Below are 17,107 nucleotides of genomic sequence, written 5' to 3'. Positions count from 1 at the left end.
CCGAAAGCCTCCGTTTCCCTCCTCCCACCTTTCCCCTTTCACCTCCCATAACCTCCGCCCCGCTCCCATTAGGCCTCTGGGTCACGCCCCTTGGCTCCACCCGTTACCCAATCCCGTTAACTTGCTCTGCTCCAACCCCTCTTCTCATTGGTCCTCGTGCTCCTCTATCCCCGCACGTGGTCCTGAGCGACGGCGTCTCCCGCCCGTGACGGCCGGAGGGCGGGACTTCCGGAGACGCCCAGTCCAATAAGCACCCGCCGGCCCTCTGCCCAGGCGGCCGCCCCCCGCCCCCTCGGCGCCCCGCTCCCGCCCGCGGCTTCGCCTCCCGCTGCCGCCGCCGCAGCCGCCGCCGCCGCCGCCGCTGCCGCCGCCGCCGCCGCCGCTTCCTGCGGCCTGGGCCTCCCGCCGCCAGCATGCCGCATGCCTTCAAACCCGGGGACTTGGTGTTCGCCAAGATGAAGGGCTACCCGCACTGGCCGGCCCGGGTGAGGCCGCGCGGGAGATGGGCCAGGCAGGGGGGGTGGGGCAGAAGGGGCGCCGGGCGTGAGGGACCCGCGCAGCTGGGGTCCGGGGGGGCCCCCGGGCTTGAGGGACCCGCGCAACGGGGTCTGGGGGCCTCCGGGCCTGGGGGAGCCCGCGCCGGGCGTCTGGGGGTCCCCGTGCCTGAGGGAATCTGCGCCGGGGGTCTGGGCGTCCCGGGGCCTGAAGGAAACCGCGCCGAGGTGGGGGTGGGGGGTCTCGGGGCCTGAGGGACCCGCGCCGGGGTGGGGGGAGTCCCGGCGCCTGTGGGGACCCGCGCCGGGGTGGGGGGTCTCGGGGCCTGAGGGACCCGCGCCGGGGTAGGGGGAGTCCCGGGGCCTGAGGGACCCGCGCCGGGGTGGGTGTGGGGGGTCCCGGGGCCTGAGGGGACCCGCGCCGGGGTGGGGGTTCCCGGGGCCTGAGGGTCCCGCGCCGGGGTGGGTGTGGGGGGGTCTCGGGGCCTGAGGGGACCCGCGCCGGGGTGGGGGGTCCCGGGGCCTGAGGGTCCCGCGCCGGGGTGGGTGTGGGGGGGGTCTCGGGGCCTGAGGGACCCGCGCCGGGGTAGGGGGAGTCCCGGGGCCTGAGGGACCCGCGCCGGGGTGGGTGTGGGGGGTCCCGGGGCCTGAGGGTCCCGCGCCGGGGTGGGTGTGGGGGGGTCTCGGGGCCTGAGGGGACCCGCGCCGGGGTGGGGGTTCCCGGGGCCTGAGGGGACCCGCGCCGGGGTGGGGGGTCCCGGGGCCTGAGGGTCCCGCGCCGGGGTGGGTGTGGGGGGTCCCGGGGCCTGAGGGGACGCGCGCCGGGGTGGGTGTGGGGGGTCCCGGGGCCTGAGGGACCCGCGCCGGGGTGGAGGGTCTCGGGGTCTGAGGGACCCGCGCCGGGGTAGGGGAAGTCCCGGGGCCTGAGGGTCCCGCGCCGGGGTGGGGGGAGTCCCGGCGCCTGTGGGGACCCGCGCCGGGGTGGGTGTGGGGGGTCCTGGGGCCTGAGGGAATCCGCGCCAGGGTGGGGGTGGGGGTCCCGGGGCCTGGAGGACCCGCGCTGGGGTGGGGGTGTCCCGGGGCCTGAGGGAAACTGTGCCGGGATGGGGGGTACTGAGGGACCCGCGCCGGGGTGGGGGGGTCCCAGGGCCTGAGGGAAACTGCGCTGGGGTGGGAGGGTCCTGGGGCCTGAGGGAAACCGTGCTGGGCTGGGGGTGTCCCGGGGCCTGAGGGAAACCCCGCTGGGGGTCTGGGGTTTTAGGGGTCCCCATGCCAGAGGAAGCCCGTGCAGGGAGTTTGGGGGTCCTGGAGCCTGAGGGAGCCTGCCCTGGGGATGTGGGGGCCATGGGGAGGCCCAGAGCCAAGGGAGGTGGGGTTTGAGGGACCTGGGGCCTGAGGGAGCAGGGTTCGAGATTGAAAGAGTCGATGGTGTGAGGGGAGCTGAGGAACATGGGGTTTAAGCAGAGGAATCGCGCTGACGGGAGGGGGGTGCCTCAGACTGAGGACCTGGTTGGGAGCAGGCTAGGGACGAGGGCTGCAGTAAGGGAGAAGGGTTGAGGGTGAAGCCTGTGGGGGCTGAGGGAGGCCAGAGCTGGAAATGAGGCTGGGGGCTGTGTTCACAAGGTCACTGGGGCTGAGAGGACTCCTCTGTTAATGTGCGCTGCCAGGGACCAGAGCTTGGAGCAAGACTCGCCTGCGGGACCCAGGGGGCTGGTGCCCTGTGAGGAGCTCCTCTCTGCTCCTGGGGTGGAGGAGGCTGGCTGGGGTGTGGAGTTAAGGGAGATCTTGGTGGCCCTCCATGATACTTAAATCAGATACCTTTTTGGGCTCAAACCCAAAGAGATCATCTGAGGGAAGGGGTTGAGTCCAGGGGTCTTTGGGGATTCCATGTAGGAGTTGCGATCCAGGGGACCCAGAAGGTCCAACGGGCGCAGGTCTGAAGGGCATCCTGAGCCTGGAATTCCCACAGTGGAAATTCAGGCACTATCCAGGGCAGGCTGATGTGGAGGAGGGACCTGGAGGTTGTCATCCCCAGGTCATAGGGATAAAGTCACCCCAGAACGTAGGTTGGTGGAATATGCATGATAGGACCGAAGGAATTTGGGGGTGGGGGGTGGAAGGCCCAGGCAGCAGCAGGGGGCATGGGAAGGCTGAGGCTGGAACTGAAGGAGCACAGCTCCAGGCTGTATTATGAGACCTTTGGAGGTTTCAGCCTCGCTCCCTGCTGGTTGGACCCTCCCTCCCTCTGGGTGGGAGTAAGCAGAAGGGCGTTAGGCAGAGCTGGGGGTCTGGGTCCAGAGAGGCTGCCACGGGCCAGGAAGGAGCCCAGGGATACTGACCAGATGTCCTGAGAACAGTAGGAGCTGGTGCCACCGCTAGGATGGCCGAGCCTCAGGCTCAGAGGCGGGTCCTTGGTGAGCCCAGAGCACTAGCCTGGCCTGGAGGGCGTGGCAGGCTAGCGCTCAGGGTGATGAAGTTTGGAGAAGCTTCTGTGCAGGAGTGGGGTGCTTGAGATGGATGGCGGAGGCCCAGGGATCAAGGACTTTGAAAAGTAGCCCAGAGAACTGAGGAAAGAAGTTGGGTGAGGGGGGAAGATTCCAGCAGCCCCCAGGCCTCGAAGAGGATGGGAAAGAATTAATGGGGACCAGAAAACTCACTTTAACGTGATTTGCTTGGGCTTATTTCCTTGGGGGACACTAGAGCCATGAAACTTTATAGGCACTTCCCTTCCTCCCAGAGTACCAGCTTCTCCCTCTCCTCTGTGCCCCTCCTGCCAGCTCTCTAAGCCCGGAACATTTCCAAGCACCTGATTGGAAGTGAAGGGGCTGCTAGCCTCCTGTGGGGAGGTGACTGACAGCTGCCGGGGCCCATGGGCCTGTAGGGAGAGGGTGGGACTTCCTGGATGCTCAGGGCCTGTCTCCTGCAGCCCACCCCCCACCCTCTGCATCCTTGGAGCTGCCAGCTGCAGCTTCTGGGAGACCGACCACCACCGATCGCCTCTTTGCGGGAGGGGTTCTGTGGGAGGGCCCTGGGAGTGTTTAGAAGCTGGGCTTGGCCCCACCTCCTGGCTGCTCAGGGGACCATATTTGGCTTTGCTCAGGTGAAGCACCTACCCTGGAGGCGGAGAACACTCTGGGGGGAGGGGACAGGTATGCACCGAGGGGGGTTTTCTAGAGAATGCAGATGCCTAACTGGAAGGTGATGTGTCCCCCTCAGTGGAAGGCTTCCTTCCTCCCAGCATGCTTTCCCCAAGTAACTTAGCTGATTTCTTGATTTCCTGGGCCAGTGGGTGAAGCTGTACCCCAGTCACCTCCTGACCTGCCTCTCACTACAGATCGATGACATCGCCGACGGTGCTGTGAAGCCCCCCCCTAACAAGTACCCCATCTTCTTCTTTGGTACACACGAAACGTAAGTGTCCCCAGGTGGGGCTTGATTTTCCCACCTGGTGCCTCCTGGGTGACCTGACTCACCTGGGACTGGCCCCATGGTGCCTTTCTCCAGAGCCTTCCTGGGACCCAAGGACCTGTTTCCTTACGACAAATGTAAAGATAAGTACGGGAAACCCAACAAGAGGAAAGGCTTCAATGAGGGACTGTGGGAGATCCAGAACAATCCCCACGCCAGCTACAGTGCTCCTCTGGTGAGTACTTGGGGATGGGGGACGGCTGGTGTGGTATCTGCCGAGTCCAAGTCATGCCAGGCACTTGTGCACCCTGGGCACCACAGGTGGTCTTAGCTTGCCTCATAGGAAAGGAGCAAGGGCTCATCCTCCCTTGGCACTGCTGACCATCAGCCATCGTTCTCTGTCAGGGTATCCTGGGACGTCCCAGGGACTGTAGGGTGAGTAGCATCCCTGGCATTCCCCACTCCATGCCAGTAGCATCTCCCTTCCCCCCAAGTCGTGACACCCAAACACGATGTTGCCAGAGTGCCCCTGGGTAGGGTGGAGGGCTGGAGGGCCGCCTCTGGTGAAACCCATTGCTGTATAGTAAGCTTGGATTTATAATAGTGTTATTATCGCTCTTAAGAAACCTTTTGTTTTCTCAGGGAAATAATTTTTTTTTTTCTCAATAGCAGCCCTCTCTTTCCCTGCGAGATTTTAGGCTTGGGAGAAGGCTGTAGTTAATAGATGTAAGAGTTCTTGCTTAGGTGGGAAAAAAGTGCCAAGAACCACAGAGATGGCATCTCAGTGGTAGATTAGTGTCCAGAAATGTTCAGGGAAAGAAGGAATTGAGAAAAGTTGAAGTGAAATTCATGGAAAGCCTTGGAAGGCTGCAGAAGGGTTGCAGAGAGCTACCTCATTCTGGGCAATTTGGTTTGAGGTGCAGATGAGGGGAGGCTGGGCTGGGGTTCTCTGTTCTGCTTTTAGCCCCCCTTTTTTTGTTTGTTTGTTTGTTTTGCTTTTTTTCTGCGGGAGGCACAAGGATGCAGAGTAGTCTGGCTTCAGGCAGGGTGGGTGTCAGCTTGGCTGGGAGGCCAAGCAAATAGACTGCAGGGGGGCAGACGGCAGGGGGCAGAGCATCCTTCCTGGGGAAGGAAAGGGTCTGCTGTCTGGTCCATGGGGAAGGGACACAGGAGGCAGAGAGGGTCTGGTGTGTGTGTGAGCGGAGACCAAGGAGCTCTCTAGTGTCTTATCTTGCATGAGAACTTCGGGTCTCCAGCCTGTGCCTCTCCTGCGGCTCAGCCACCACTGATCCAGTAGGTGCTGCTGTATTGAGGGATCAGCAGTCCAAGGTGAGGCAGGCCCACTTCTTACCCCCTGGGAGCTCACAGTCCAGAATTGTGGGTTTGTTTACCCTGTCTTTTGAGTGTTGAGAGTTTGGCACCCCCTTATCAGGGCCAGGCTCATGTTTAGTGGATGTTAGTGATGTTCTACTTTTAACTCTTTGGGTGGGTCTAGGGGAAGGAGGTTCCCCCTTTGGTGCCTGCTGCGCCTCCTGGCTTCGTGGGTGAATGGGTCAGAAGATCTTCAAGTGAGTTGGGTTCTATGTGATCCTTTTCTGGCCCCGGCTCAAGTACTGTTGGTTATGTCCTAACCTTATTGCTGCTGGTGAATCATCACACCATTTAATATTTATTACACGCCCACGGCTTACTAAGTGCTGTGTAGATGCCTGCCCTCGAGGAAATAAACTCAAAAATGGTTCAACCTTGACTTTAAACTGGCCCCACATAGACTCCCCGGGTTGAGAAGTAGCTGTTAAGTGTGAGAGCTTGTCTTGCTGTTGGCTGTCTGAGGAGCCTATGGTGCCAAACAGAACGTCTATTTAAGATGGCAGATTCTTAAATCTGCCATGGTATAGAGATTATTAAAAATAACTTACAAAGAAAGATATATTTTGGAGAACAATAAAGTTAAGAATTCTATGCTTTAGGGGCACCTGGTGGCTCAGTAGGTTAAGCATCTGCCTTCAGTTTGGGTCATGATCCCTGAGTCCTGGGATCAAGTCCGGAGTCGGGCTCCCTGCTCCTTCTGCCTCTTCCCCCTCCCCTGCTTGTGTACCCTTGCATGCGCTCTTTCTGTCTCTCTCTCTCTCTCTCTCTCAAATCAATCAACCAACCAATCTTAAAAAAAAAAAAAATATAGATGCAGATTTGTGGGCCCTGCCTGTGGAAGCTTTGGTTTCAGGGGTCAGGCCTGGGACCCCTGATGTGTTCCATAACCATGCATCAGACTAAGTGTTTCTGACAGAGAGCCAGGTCGCAGGCACTTGCAGAAGAGGCACTATCCAGGTGCCTGAACAGTCTCTTTGTTCAGCCTTCAAGTTTCTCAATTATCTTTCCATCTGAATGGGAACACAGATTCTCGGTTCAAAATTGAAAAGATACAAAGGTGCATAAGAATAGTGGGAAGTTAGCCCTGCCTCCTGGTCACTCTGGTGCGATGTCCTGTCAAGACAGCCACTGCTCTTCATTTCTTGTATATCCTCCAAGGTTCTGTATTCATATCACACTCTCCACAGCTTTCTTTTCTAAAGTATAGAATTCTTTTTGTTGTTGTTAAGATTTTATTTATTTGAGAGAGATAACAAGAGAGAGCACAAGGAAGGGTGGTGGGGAGGGAGAAGCTCCCCACTGAGCAGGAAGGCCCAGTGTGGGTCCCAAGACCCTGGGACCATGACCTTAGCCAAAGGCAGATGCTTAACCAACTGAGCCACCGAGGTTCCCCTAAAGCATAGAATTCTTAACTTTATTGTTCTCCAAAATATATCTTTCTTTGTAAGTTATTTATTTTTAATAATCTCTATACCTATCATGGGGCTTAAACTCATGACCCCGAGTTAAGAGTTGTATGGTCCATCGACCAAGCTGTCCAGGCACCCCCAAAATATATGTCAATTATTGGTCTACATGCAGAGAACAGCCTCATTCTTTCCAACAGCCTTAACTCCGTTCTCCCCCCAAGAGAGGATGGCAAACCCGGTTCCCGCATCTCCTTGCCAAGGCGATGGAAAGTGGTATCTGAGTGTGGTTCCAATGTCATTGTCCTTTGGTCCACACAGTAATCCTGAGAGTGGCCTTTTCCATTTTCCAGATAAGCAAACTGGCCCAGAGTGACCCGGCTAGAATCTGAGACCTCTTAGACTTAGACCAGAGTTTTTCAATATTTGTGGCTGGATTGTTCTCAGGCAGAAGTGGGGAGGGGCCTCCTGGGCACTGTGGGGTGTTTAGCAGCATCATTGGCCCTCACCCACTTGATGCTAAGAGCACCCCAGTTTTGGCAGCCCCATATGTCCCCAGGAATTGCCAAATGCCTCCAAGAGAACAAAAGTCATTTCTGGTTGAGAAACATTGACTTAGGGACGTCTGGGTGGCTCAGTGGTTGAGCATCTGCCTTTTTGGCTCAGATTGTGATCCCAGGGTCCTGGGATCGAATCCCATATTAGGTGCCCCACGGGGTGCCTGCTTCTCCCTCTGCCTATACCTCTCTCTGTTTCTCTCATGAATAAATAAATAATATCTTAAAAAAAAAAAACATTGACTTAGGAGTGTAGAAATGGATGCTTGTCCCTTGATAGAGGAAGAGGGACAGATACCTGCCCGTTTCACGGTTCTCAAGCTGCTGAGAGTAAGCTGGAGCTAAAGCTCAGGCCTCCCATGTCCCAGGCTGGAGGAGGGCCCAGAGAATAACCTCCGCACTGTGGGTCTGGGGTTAAGGGCCCTGCTGTGTGAGCGCAGGGACCTGTGTTCAAGTTCCGGCTCTAGCACTTGCTTACCATGAGCCTAGAGGGTCCACCTCACCTCTTTGAGCCTCAGTCTCCTCATCTAAGAGAGGGTCATGGTGGTGTCAGCGTCTCACAGGGTTGCTGGGGGAGCCCCGTGAGCAAACACGCATCAGGCACCCAACAGGAACACAGTGCTGAGCAGGTGATGAGGTGCTAGTTGGGAGTGAGGCCAGGCTGAACATGTCCTTCCCTTTCCACCTGTCACCTTCCTGAGCCATTAAGGCAGTGAGAGAAATGAATGTTCACCTCATTCACCTGACCATTGGGTTGGGGATGCTTGGAGGTTGGCTGGCTCTTGGCGTTTGTCTCTTGGTTCCTCTCTGTACCCCATGCTTCTCTGTGTGGATCAGATTTCTTAAAACCTTTGCCAGCAGGTAGATCCCGTGGGCCGACCCCAGGAGATCCAGAGTTTCTGGCTTTAGCTACAGGCACAATGTAGGGCTGGTCACTTACCTTCCAGAGTCCTTTTTTCAAGTTGTGGTACAGGCCTGTTGGCCCCAGGCACCTGGCCAGATATGAGAGGCACAAGTTGGACCCCAGTTGGCTAGGAGTTTGGCAGAAGCAAGGAGGGGTTTAAATTAGCAGTAGCTGCGTCTGGTGGCCTGGGCTTAGAGGCCAACGCAGACCTGGCTGGCATCCCGCCTCTGTCACGTACTTGCTATGAACTTTCTTGCCACCTTTCCCTCATCTGCAAAATGAGGGTGACAATTCATACCTAGTACACACAGAGAGATAGTAAGCTTGGGGCAGGGGCTCACACTGAACTAACACCAGCTCTTACTGCCACAAAACTGACCCTTCTGCAGAAGAGCCTGGGGCCTCGGTCACTTAGCTTCCAAGCTGTTGTGCCACCCCTACTGTGGAAGACGGGTCACATCTCCCTTCCTCCTGCCTGGGCTGTCATGAAGAGAAACCGTGCCCTGGCAGGAGGTGTGATGGAAGTCCACCAGGAAAGTAGGATTATCCTTTCCCAGCGATTTAGGTTCGGGGCCTGACCTACACAGTATTACATTCTTCAATTTTAATTTTGTTATACAGATCAGGCCCTGTCATCACGCCACAGGGAAGACAAAAGGTGCTCAGTGCCAAGTGCGAGGTCTGGCCAACACCTGGCCTTTATTTTTCTCACCTGTTGACCCAACCATGTGAAGGCTGAGTAGGCTTATGTCCCCTCAGTCAGGGAAGGACTGGGGGCTTCCTACAAGTGATCATGGACAGGCTGGGTTCCCTCCCGCCCATTGCCTCTGGCCGCCCCCACCCTGGCACCCACATTTCCAGTCTTCTAATGCATTTCCACGTTATGTGCCTTGCCTTGTCCTCTGTCCAGCACTGGCAGGTTCCCTTCCCTCCTGGGCTCCTAGTGGCTCATGCTTCTGCTTCTCTTGCTTCTCAGTCCTGGTCTTGCCACATGCATCCCGTTGGTGTGGCTATGGTGGGTCTCACACGTGTTCTTGTTCCCTTCTTGGCCTCCCTGCTTTTTTCTTTTTTCTTGGCCAGCATGCATGCCCCACTCTGACCCGTTGATCCCTGGCAGTGATTACACCAAGGGAATGTGACTTGTTGTTGAATTAGGGAAATTAACTATTTTAACCATTTTAAGCAAATACTGCAGTGCTTTTATACATTTATAGTGTTGTGCGATCATCCTTGCTATCTAATTCAGAACATTCCACCACCCCACAAGGAAGCCCCCTCCCCATTATCTGTCACCCCCATTTCTCCCCTTCTCTTATCCCCTCAGAACTTTTTTAAGTAGGCTCCATGCTGATGTGGGGCTTGAACTCATGACCCTAATACCAAGAGTGGCATACTCTACTGACTGAGCTGGCCTGGTGCCCTAGCCCTAAGAACTGATCAAATTCTGTGAATTTGCACATTCCACATATTTCCTATAAATGGACTCATATTTGGTCCTTTGCTCCTGGCTTCTTTCACTGAGCATGTTCTGGAGGTTCATCTGTGCTGTAGCCTGTATCAGAGCTTTATTCCTTTCTATGGCTGATTAGTGTTCTGTCCTATAGCCGTCCCATGTTGTGTTTCTCTATCCGTAGGGGGACATTTGGGTCATTTGCAGAGAATGCAGCTCTAAAAAAATCTCAATCTCTTTCATTAAAAAGAGAGAGAGAGAGAGAAATCAGTTATACAGTAAAGAAATACCATGAAATAACATGATCAGATTTTGCATTCAGGCTTGGCTGCAGTGGATGCCCCAAGATGTTGCAGCACCTCCTTGTGCCATGTTATAGCTGTGCATTTCCTTTTTTTAATATTGTTTTATTTTTATTTAATTTTATTTATTTATTTATTTATTTATTTATTTATTAGCTGTGCATTTCCTAATCAGTCTCCCCATTAGCCCATGAGCTCCCCGAGGGCAGGGGTGTAGTCTGGCTCATGTCTAGGCCAGGTCTTCCGCACAGGGCCATATACATTCAGTGTTGCATGCTCTGGACGAAGGAGTGATGATGAAATCTGACCGGGGCTCATCCGTTTTCCTCCCATGAACATCAGACATCCCAAACAAGTTCAGAAACTGGCCTGAGCAAGCCCTAGGGTCTGGCCGTCATTGTGCCATCTACCAGGTGCCCTAGATCCTCCATAACCCTGCATAAGCCCCAGCTCAGCCCGCCAACTTTTCTTCTGCCTACCCGCACAGTCCCAGGCAGCCCCGGTGGCTCAGCGGTTTAGCGCCGCCTTCAGCCCAGGGCGTGATCCTGGGGACTGGGGATCGAGTCCCACATCAGGCTCCCTGCATGGAGCCTGCTTCTCCCTCTGCCTGTGTCTCTGCCTCTCTCTCTCTCTTCTCTGTGTATTCTCATGAATAAATAAATAAAATATTTAAAAAAAAAAAGAAAAGAAAAGAAAAGAAATTGCAGTCCCTGACAGGTCAAGCCTGGAGGTCCTGTGTTCATAATGATGAAAGTATTAGTAATAGAAAAAGCAAACTCTGGGATGGACCTCTGGCCAGTCTGGGTGGGCACTGACCTCGGTATGTCACATATCACTACTGCCTTATCTTGGCCACGGCCCTGTGAAGCCAAAATGGTGTCATCCCCATTGCCCAGATTGGGAACTGAGGCACCAAGAGGCCAAGTCACTGGCCTGGGATTTGATCTGTAATCCTAGCACCTACCACACTTGTCCATCTTGCCCTCCAGCCTTAGTTCTCTGGACTTTCTGGGCCTTGGAAAGTGAGGAGACCAGACCCTGACGTTTGAGACCCTTTTGTGGGTTTAGCCCTCTGGGTCACTGTCCTGGTTGGGAAATCCACCCCAGCCTGGTGGTGACTCATAGTCTGTGCTGCCCCCGGCCCCACCCCCAGCCGGTGAGTTCCTCTGACAGTGAGGCCCCTGAAGCTGACCCGGCAGGTGGGAGCGAGGACGACGAGGTCCGGGGAGTCATGGCTGTCACAGCTGTGACTGCCACAGCGGCCAGCGACAGGATGGAGAGTGACTCAGACTCAGACAAAAGCAGCGACAACAGTGGCCTGAAGCGGAAGGCAGCAGCCCTGAAGGTAGGGGCGGCCCTTGGGGGTGGGTAGGGGGTGGGGCGCTGCTTGGGCCCTTCCATCTCCCCCAACTCCCACCCTAGGCCTCTGGCAGCCTGTACTCCCCACCCTGCCTTTCTTGTTTTTGATATGCGGTTTCATTCCAATTTACTTTATTATTTATTTTTATTTATTATTCTTTTACATGTGTCATCTTATTAATCTTTAGAATATTGCTCAGTAGACATTACCATTTCCACTTTGTAGATTATCATCTCGGGAAGGGCTGTGTGCTTAGCGCAGTTCTCTGGTGTGCAGTTGAAATGCTTTCCTGTATTAACCCGACCTTTTACTCAACACTAGCCAGACTGAACAGATACTGGCAAAACTAGAATGCATGTGCTTGCTCTTGGCTTTTCCCTCCCAGGAGACTCCTAGTTGAAATTATCCCCTTAGTCTGAATATGCAAATAATTTTTCTGCATGTTTAACATACTTTTATTTTTTTAACACGCTTTTTAAAAATCGAGATATCATTCACATACCACAGCATTACCCTTTCAAGATACACAATTCACTGGTTGTTAGTACATTCACGGAGCTGTGTAACCACCACTGGCTAGTTCCAGAACATTCTGTCACTCCAGAAGAAACCCTGTCCTTATCAGCCATCACTCCCCACCCCTGTCCCAGCCCCCGTCCCCCGCAAACCTCCTTCCCATCCATGGATGAACCTGTTCTGGATGTGTCACACATGTGGACTCACACACCATGTGGCCTTCTGTGTCTGGTACCCTCCCTGAACATCATGGGGTCAGGGTCTGTCCCTGGGGCGCCGCTTATGGGCATCTTGCTCCTGTTCATGGCCAGTCACGTTTCCAGGTATATGGTGGATACATTGTATCTGTTCATCAGTTGATGGACATCTGGGTTGTGTCTCCTTTGCTGTGAACATATCGCTGAGTATGTGTGTGTGTAGGTCTGTGGGGATGTGAGTGTTTGGTTCTCCTGGAAAGAGCCTCTTTCTTGCCTTGTCTGCCTTTTGCCTGCTTCTAATCATTCGGTTATAGAATGGACTGACTAGGATCTAGCATCAACTTCTTTGGCAGAGTAATACTTTCCTCTTATTATTTACAAACATAACATTTGCTCTTGGTTCCAATTGTAATGATAAACCATGCTCATTATAAGTTGTAAGATGTAAAAAGTGTGGAGAAGCTAGTAGAAAATGCCCATCTTACGTGGGGGCCTTCCATGCCGAGGACCACAAGCACCCAGATGTATTTCTTCGCAATCCCTCATGTACTTCACACAGGGTATGGCTGCATAAAGCCCAGAATTGGTGATCGTACACACCCAGTGTGTTTTGCTGAGCATTTCTTTGTCGTTAAATATTAAGTCGTGGCCTTCAGCAGTTGAGACATAGTTTGTGACGTGGGTGATTTCTAACCAATATATTATTAAGACTCTTGGCTTTTTCCCCAGTTTTTATGATATAGTTGGCATCATTTTTTAAAGTTCCCTGTGATTTCTGTTTACAGTTGCTGGGGATGTTAAACAGGAGAGTGTAGGAAACAGCCCCCCATGCCACCCCTTAGAGGTAAACCCCTATTTGTAAGTCAGTACTTACTTAGATTTTTTTTGACCAACTTTGCATTAAACTGATCTAAGGTTTTGGGTTGAGTTTTTTTTTTTTTTAAGATTTTATTCATGGGAGACAGAGAGGCTGAGACATTAGGCAGAGAGAGAAGCAGGCTCCCCACAGGGAGCCCGACCCGGACAAGATCCCAGGACCCTGGGATCACGACCTGAGCCGAAGGCAGGCACCAGATGTCCCAAACTGATCTAAGTTCTTGTTACAACACCTTTTAACCACACCAGGGAACATTTAAGAGACCTTTTCCCTGCCTTTTCCTGCTAGCCTCATGGCACTGGCACATCCACAGCTCTCCTTTCCCTGATCCATGAGGGGCGGTGGTTTTCCTGTGGGGCCGACTTTCTATGTTCTCTCTTTGGTTAGCATTAACTTGGTGTTTTTCTGTGGATCCACGTTCTGCTCTTCTCATCTATCCTCTGGATGACTCTTAAGACTTCCTTCATGGGGCAGCCCCAGTGGCGCAGCGGTTTAGTGCCACCGGCAGCCCAGGGCGTGATCCTGGAGACCCTGGATCGAGTCCCACATCAGGCTCTCTGCATGGAGCCTGCTTCTCCCTCTGCCTGTGTCTCTGCTTCTCTCTCTCTGTGTCTCTATGAATAAATAAATAAAATCTAAAAACAAACAAACAAAAACTTCCTTCATGAGGACTGTATGGCAGGCCCTGACCCCAGCCCTGAGCGCCCTGGTAGCTCAGCATTGCCTGCCCCCCACCCCTGGATCTGTTCTCTCTAGGGTTCCAAGATCTCGCTGCTCGGGACCCCTCCCCACTGCCTCCCTTTGTACCCTGGTGTGTGGCTATCGGGAGAGAGGGTCCTGGGTCATCTTAGTCCTCATGATTCCTGCCTTTTTGTCCTAACTGGAGTCCCTGAGTGCCCGGGTTAGAGTGCTAGTGGGCTAAGAAGGGAAAGCATGCAGCGCTCCTAGGCCATAGACTGCCTCTGCCCTGAGAGAGAATGGGGAGTGTGAAGTTCAGTGAGCTTTGGCTCACCTACCTGTGAAGTAGCTCCAGGCTCCAGACACAGCCCACACAGCCCTGCAGGTCTGGCTCCAGCCAGGCCCCATCCCCATCCCTTCCCTGACCAATCACCAGCCTCGCTGCCTTCTACCCGTGGGGCTTCATACATGCTATCTCTTCCATTCTTCCATCTGTCCGTTTTTCCCTCTGGCCTCCAGAGTAACCTTAGATTCCCATGGAATGTTTCAGTTTGCCTCTCCTGACTAGAACATAAAGTGTACGACGGTAGGCCCCTTAATCTCCCATTGGTGTGTCAGAGTGTACAGGTGTGCCAACTGGCCTAGGAAGGTCATATGGACTAGGCAGCTTTCACACCAGAAATTAGTCTTGCAGGCTGAAGTCTGAGATCAGGTGTCAGGAGGGCTGGTTCCTTCTGAGGCCTCTCTTCAGTGTGCAGACAGCAGCCTCCCATCCTCATGTGATTGGCCCTTCTGTGTCTCTGTCCTGACCTCCTCCTATAAGGAAATAGGTCATACTGAATTAGGACCACTCCACTGACATCATATTTTATTTATTTTTTAATATTTTTAAAAATTTATTTGAGAGAGAGATATTACGGAGAGAGAGGGAGAAGCAGACTCGCTGCTGAGCAGGGAGCCCAATGTGGGGCTCAATCCCAGGAGCCTGAGATCATGACCTGAGCTGAAGGCAGATATCTACCAACTGAGCCACCCAGCTGCCCCGAGTGACACTATTTTAATTTAATTGCATCCTTAAAGATCCCTGTACCCTTCTGAGCTCCTGAGGGTCAGGGATTCAACATAGGAATTTTAGGGGGACAGGGCCTGGAGTAGAGGAGATGCTCAGGTGGCTATTGTTACGAGAACTAACGTGTCTCGGGTGTGACACAACAGAGGGAAAGTGTTGAGTAACTCAACAGTTGCCAGCTAGAAAGACCCAGGTCATCCCTGGCCAAGATTTCTAAAGCTTGGTTTGTTCTTCATGAAAGTTCTCCTGTCAGCCTCTTTGGGTGGATGTCAGTGAATGCATGAACCCCTGAAACTGAATCCAGGCTATATGCACGTATGTGTGTATATGTGTGTTTTTAATTTTTTATTGAGGTGAAATTCCCATTAAAAAGTAGCCATTCGGGCAGCCCCGGTGGCGCAGCGGTTTGGCGCCACCTGCAGCCCGAGGTGTGATCCTGGAGACCCAGGATCGAGTCCCACGGCGGGCTCCCTGCATGGAGCCTGCTTCTCCCTCTGCCTGTGTCTCTACCTCTCTCTGTGTGTCTCTCCTGAATGAATGAATGAATGAATGAATGAATGAATGAATAAATAAATAAATAAATAAATAAATAAATAAATAAATAAATAAAATCTTTAAAAAAAACCAAACAAGTAGCCATTCTACGGTGTGCAGCTCAGTGGTGAACGGTCTCTTCCCAGCCTTTGTGCAGCTGCCTCCTCTGTCTAGTTCCAGATCGTATGCATGGGTGTTCTTCTGGGGAAAGGATATCTGGGGCAGGTTTCCTCCTTTTTTTTTTATTGAGGTAAAGTACACATAATATAAAATTTGACAGTTTAAGTACACAATTCTGTGGCATGAAGCACACTCACACCACTGTGAAGCCACTGCCATCACTGTCTCTAGAAATTTCCATCTTCCCACACGGAGACCCTGTCCCCAGGAAGCACTGACTCCCCACCCCCTGCCCCACCCCTGGCTCCCACCATCTCCTCTCTGTCTCTGGGGACTTCCGGGGAGTGGGGTCATGTAGGAGGTGTCCTTCTAGGTCTGACTCCCCTCTCTGAGCACGATGTCCTCATGATTCAAGAACCGTTTTTTTTTTTAGAGAAAGGCAGAGACACAGGCAGAGAGAGAAGCAGGCCCCCCCGCCCCCACGAGGAGTCTAATGTGGGACTCAATCCCAGGACCCCAGGATCACAACCTAAGCCAGAGGCAGATGCCCAACCACTGAGCCACCCAGGCGTCCCAAGATCCCTGTTTTTTTTTTTTTCCCCTCCCCAGATCCCTGGTTTTTTTTTTTTTTTTTTTTTTTTTTTTAATTTATTTATGATAGTCACACAGAGAGAGAGAGAGAGAGAGAGGGAGAGAGAGGGAGAGGCAGAGACACAGGCAGAGGGAGAAGCAGGCTCCATGCACCAGGAGCCCAACGTGGGATTCGATCCTGGGTCTCCAGGATCGCGCCCTGGGCCAAAGGCAGGCGCTAAACCGCTGTGCCACCCAGGGTTCCCTGATCCCTGGTTTTTAATCAGATCCTCAAAACAGTCCCTGCCTCCTCCCAGAGGTTCCAGAACCTCAGCTCTTTCCGGGGTGCAAGTGGCCAGGCAGGAGACAGCTCAGCAAAACACACAAGGCTTTCTGATGGCTGATCTGTTTGGGCTGCTTGCCTTCTAGATGTCAGTCTCAAAACGAACTCGAAAGGCTTCCAGTGACCTGGATCAAGCCAGTGTGTCCCCTTCTGAGGAGGAGAACTCAGAAAGCTCATCTGAGTCAGAGAAGACCAGTGACCAGGTGAGCAGGTGGCTGGCTTTGTGGGCGGGCAGACATGCACACATGGGAGCTGAGCAGTGGCCAGCCAGAGGGGCCCATGCTCAGGCCCCTTCTCTCTGCCCAGGACTTCACCCCCGAGAAGAAAGCTGTGGTCCGGGCACCTCGGCGGGGCCCCCTTGCAGGACGGAAGAAAAAGGTAGAGGTGTTTTGTTCCCACTGCTTATCTGTAGGAAACCCTGAGAGATCTCTCCATGGTCACCAGGCACTGTCCATGGTTACAGTCCGTCTTTTTTGGAGGAGGGTAGGGAACAGGCCATAGTGCCCTTGGGACCACCATCTTCCACCTCTGGCTCCACTGATGGCCTCACCCATAGTTTCTGAGTTGGGTGTGTGCAGAGCACTTTTCTGGAGCCGAGGAGCGCCAGGCCACTACTGCTCCCGAGAGGAACATAGAGACCGGTTTGGGAACCGGGATACTAGAACCTTGGCTCTGGAAGGAAGTAGCAAGGTGCTCATAGGGGCCCCACGTGAGAGAGGGAGAGTTTGTGTGTGGAAGAGAATGCAAGCCTGTCACGTATATGTGTATGCACAGATGCTGTGAGCAGTGTGTGCATGTGTGCACAAGTGAGTATGTGGGGAGATAGGAGGTGGGCAGAGATAGCAGGAGGAGGGGAGCTCATCTAATTGGGCCTCCAGGCCAAATTTTGTGTTAGAAAGAGTTTTAACCACTGGAAACAACAGTGGCTTTCTCTGCCTCCCCCTTTTCACC

General features: G+C 53.8%; 1 protein-coding gene across 2 annotated transcripts in view; it reads left to right on the top strand.

Moving 5' to 3' along the window:
• Positions 1-318: 318 nt before the first annotated feature.
• Positions 319-17,107, top strand: part of HDGFL2 (HDGF like 2) — a 22,735-nt gene continuing 5,946 nt past the window's right edge. The window contains exons 1-6 of one of the 2 annotated variants that reach the window (XM_038567730.1): positions 319-485; positions 3,829-3,905; positions 3,999-4,137; positions 11,046-11,237; positions 16,243-16,359; positions 16,463-16,534. In XM_038567730.1, coding sequence (XP_038423658.1) covers positions 414-485; positions 3,829-3,905; positions 3,999-4,137; positions 11,046-11,237; positions 16,243-16,359; positions 16,463-16,534 — 669 coding nt within the window. In that variant the 5' untranslated portion in view covers positions 319-413. Of the gene's footprint in view, positions 486-3,381; positions 3,595-3,828; positions 3,906-3,998; positions 4,138-11,045; positions 11,238-16,242; positions 16,360-16,462; positions 16,535-17,107 lie in introns of those variants that run through there. The other variant, XM_038567729.1, reaches the window with a different exon arrangement.

Source organism: Canis lupus, chromosome 20, assembly GCF_011100685.1.
Source record: "Canis lupus familiaris isolate Mischka breed German Shepherd chromosome 20, alternate assembly UU_Cfam_GSD_1.0, whole genome shotgun sequence".
Taxonomy (NCBI): domain Eukaryota; kingdom Metazoa; phylum Chordata; class Mammalia; order Carnivora; family Canidae; genus Canis; species Canis lupus.
The sequence above is the reverse complement of the archived record's forward strand: the minus strand, read 5'-3'. Positions and strand labels throughout refer to the sequence as shown.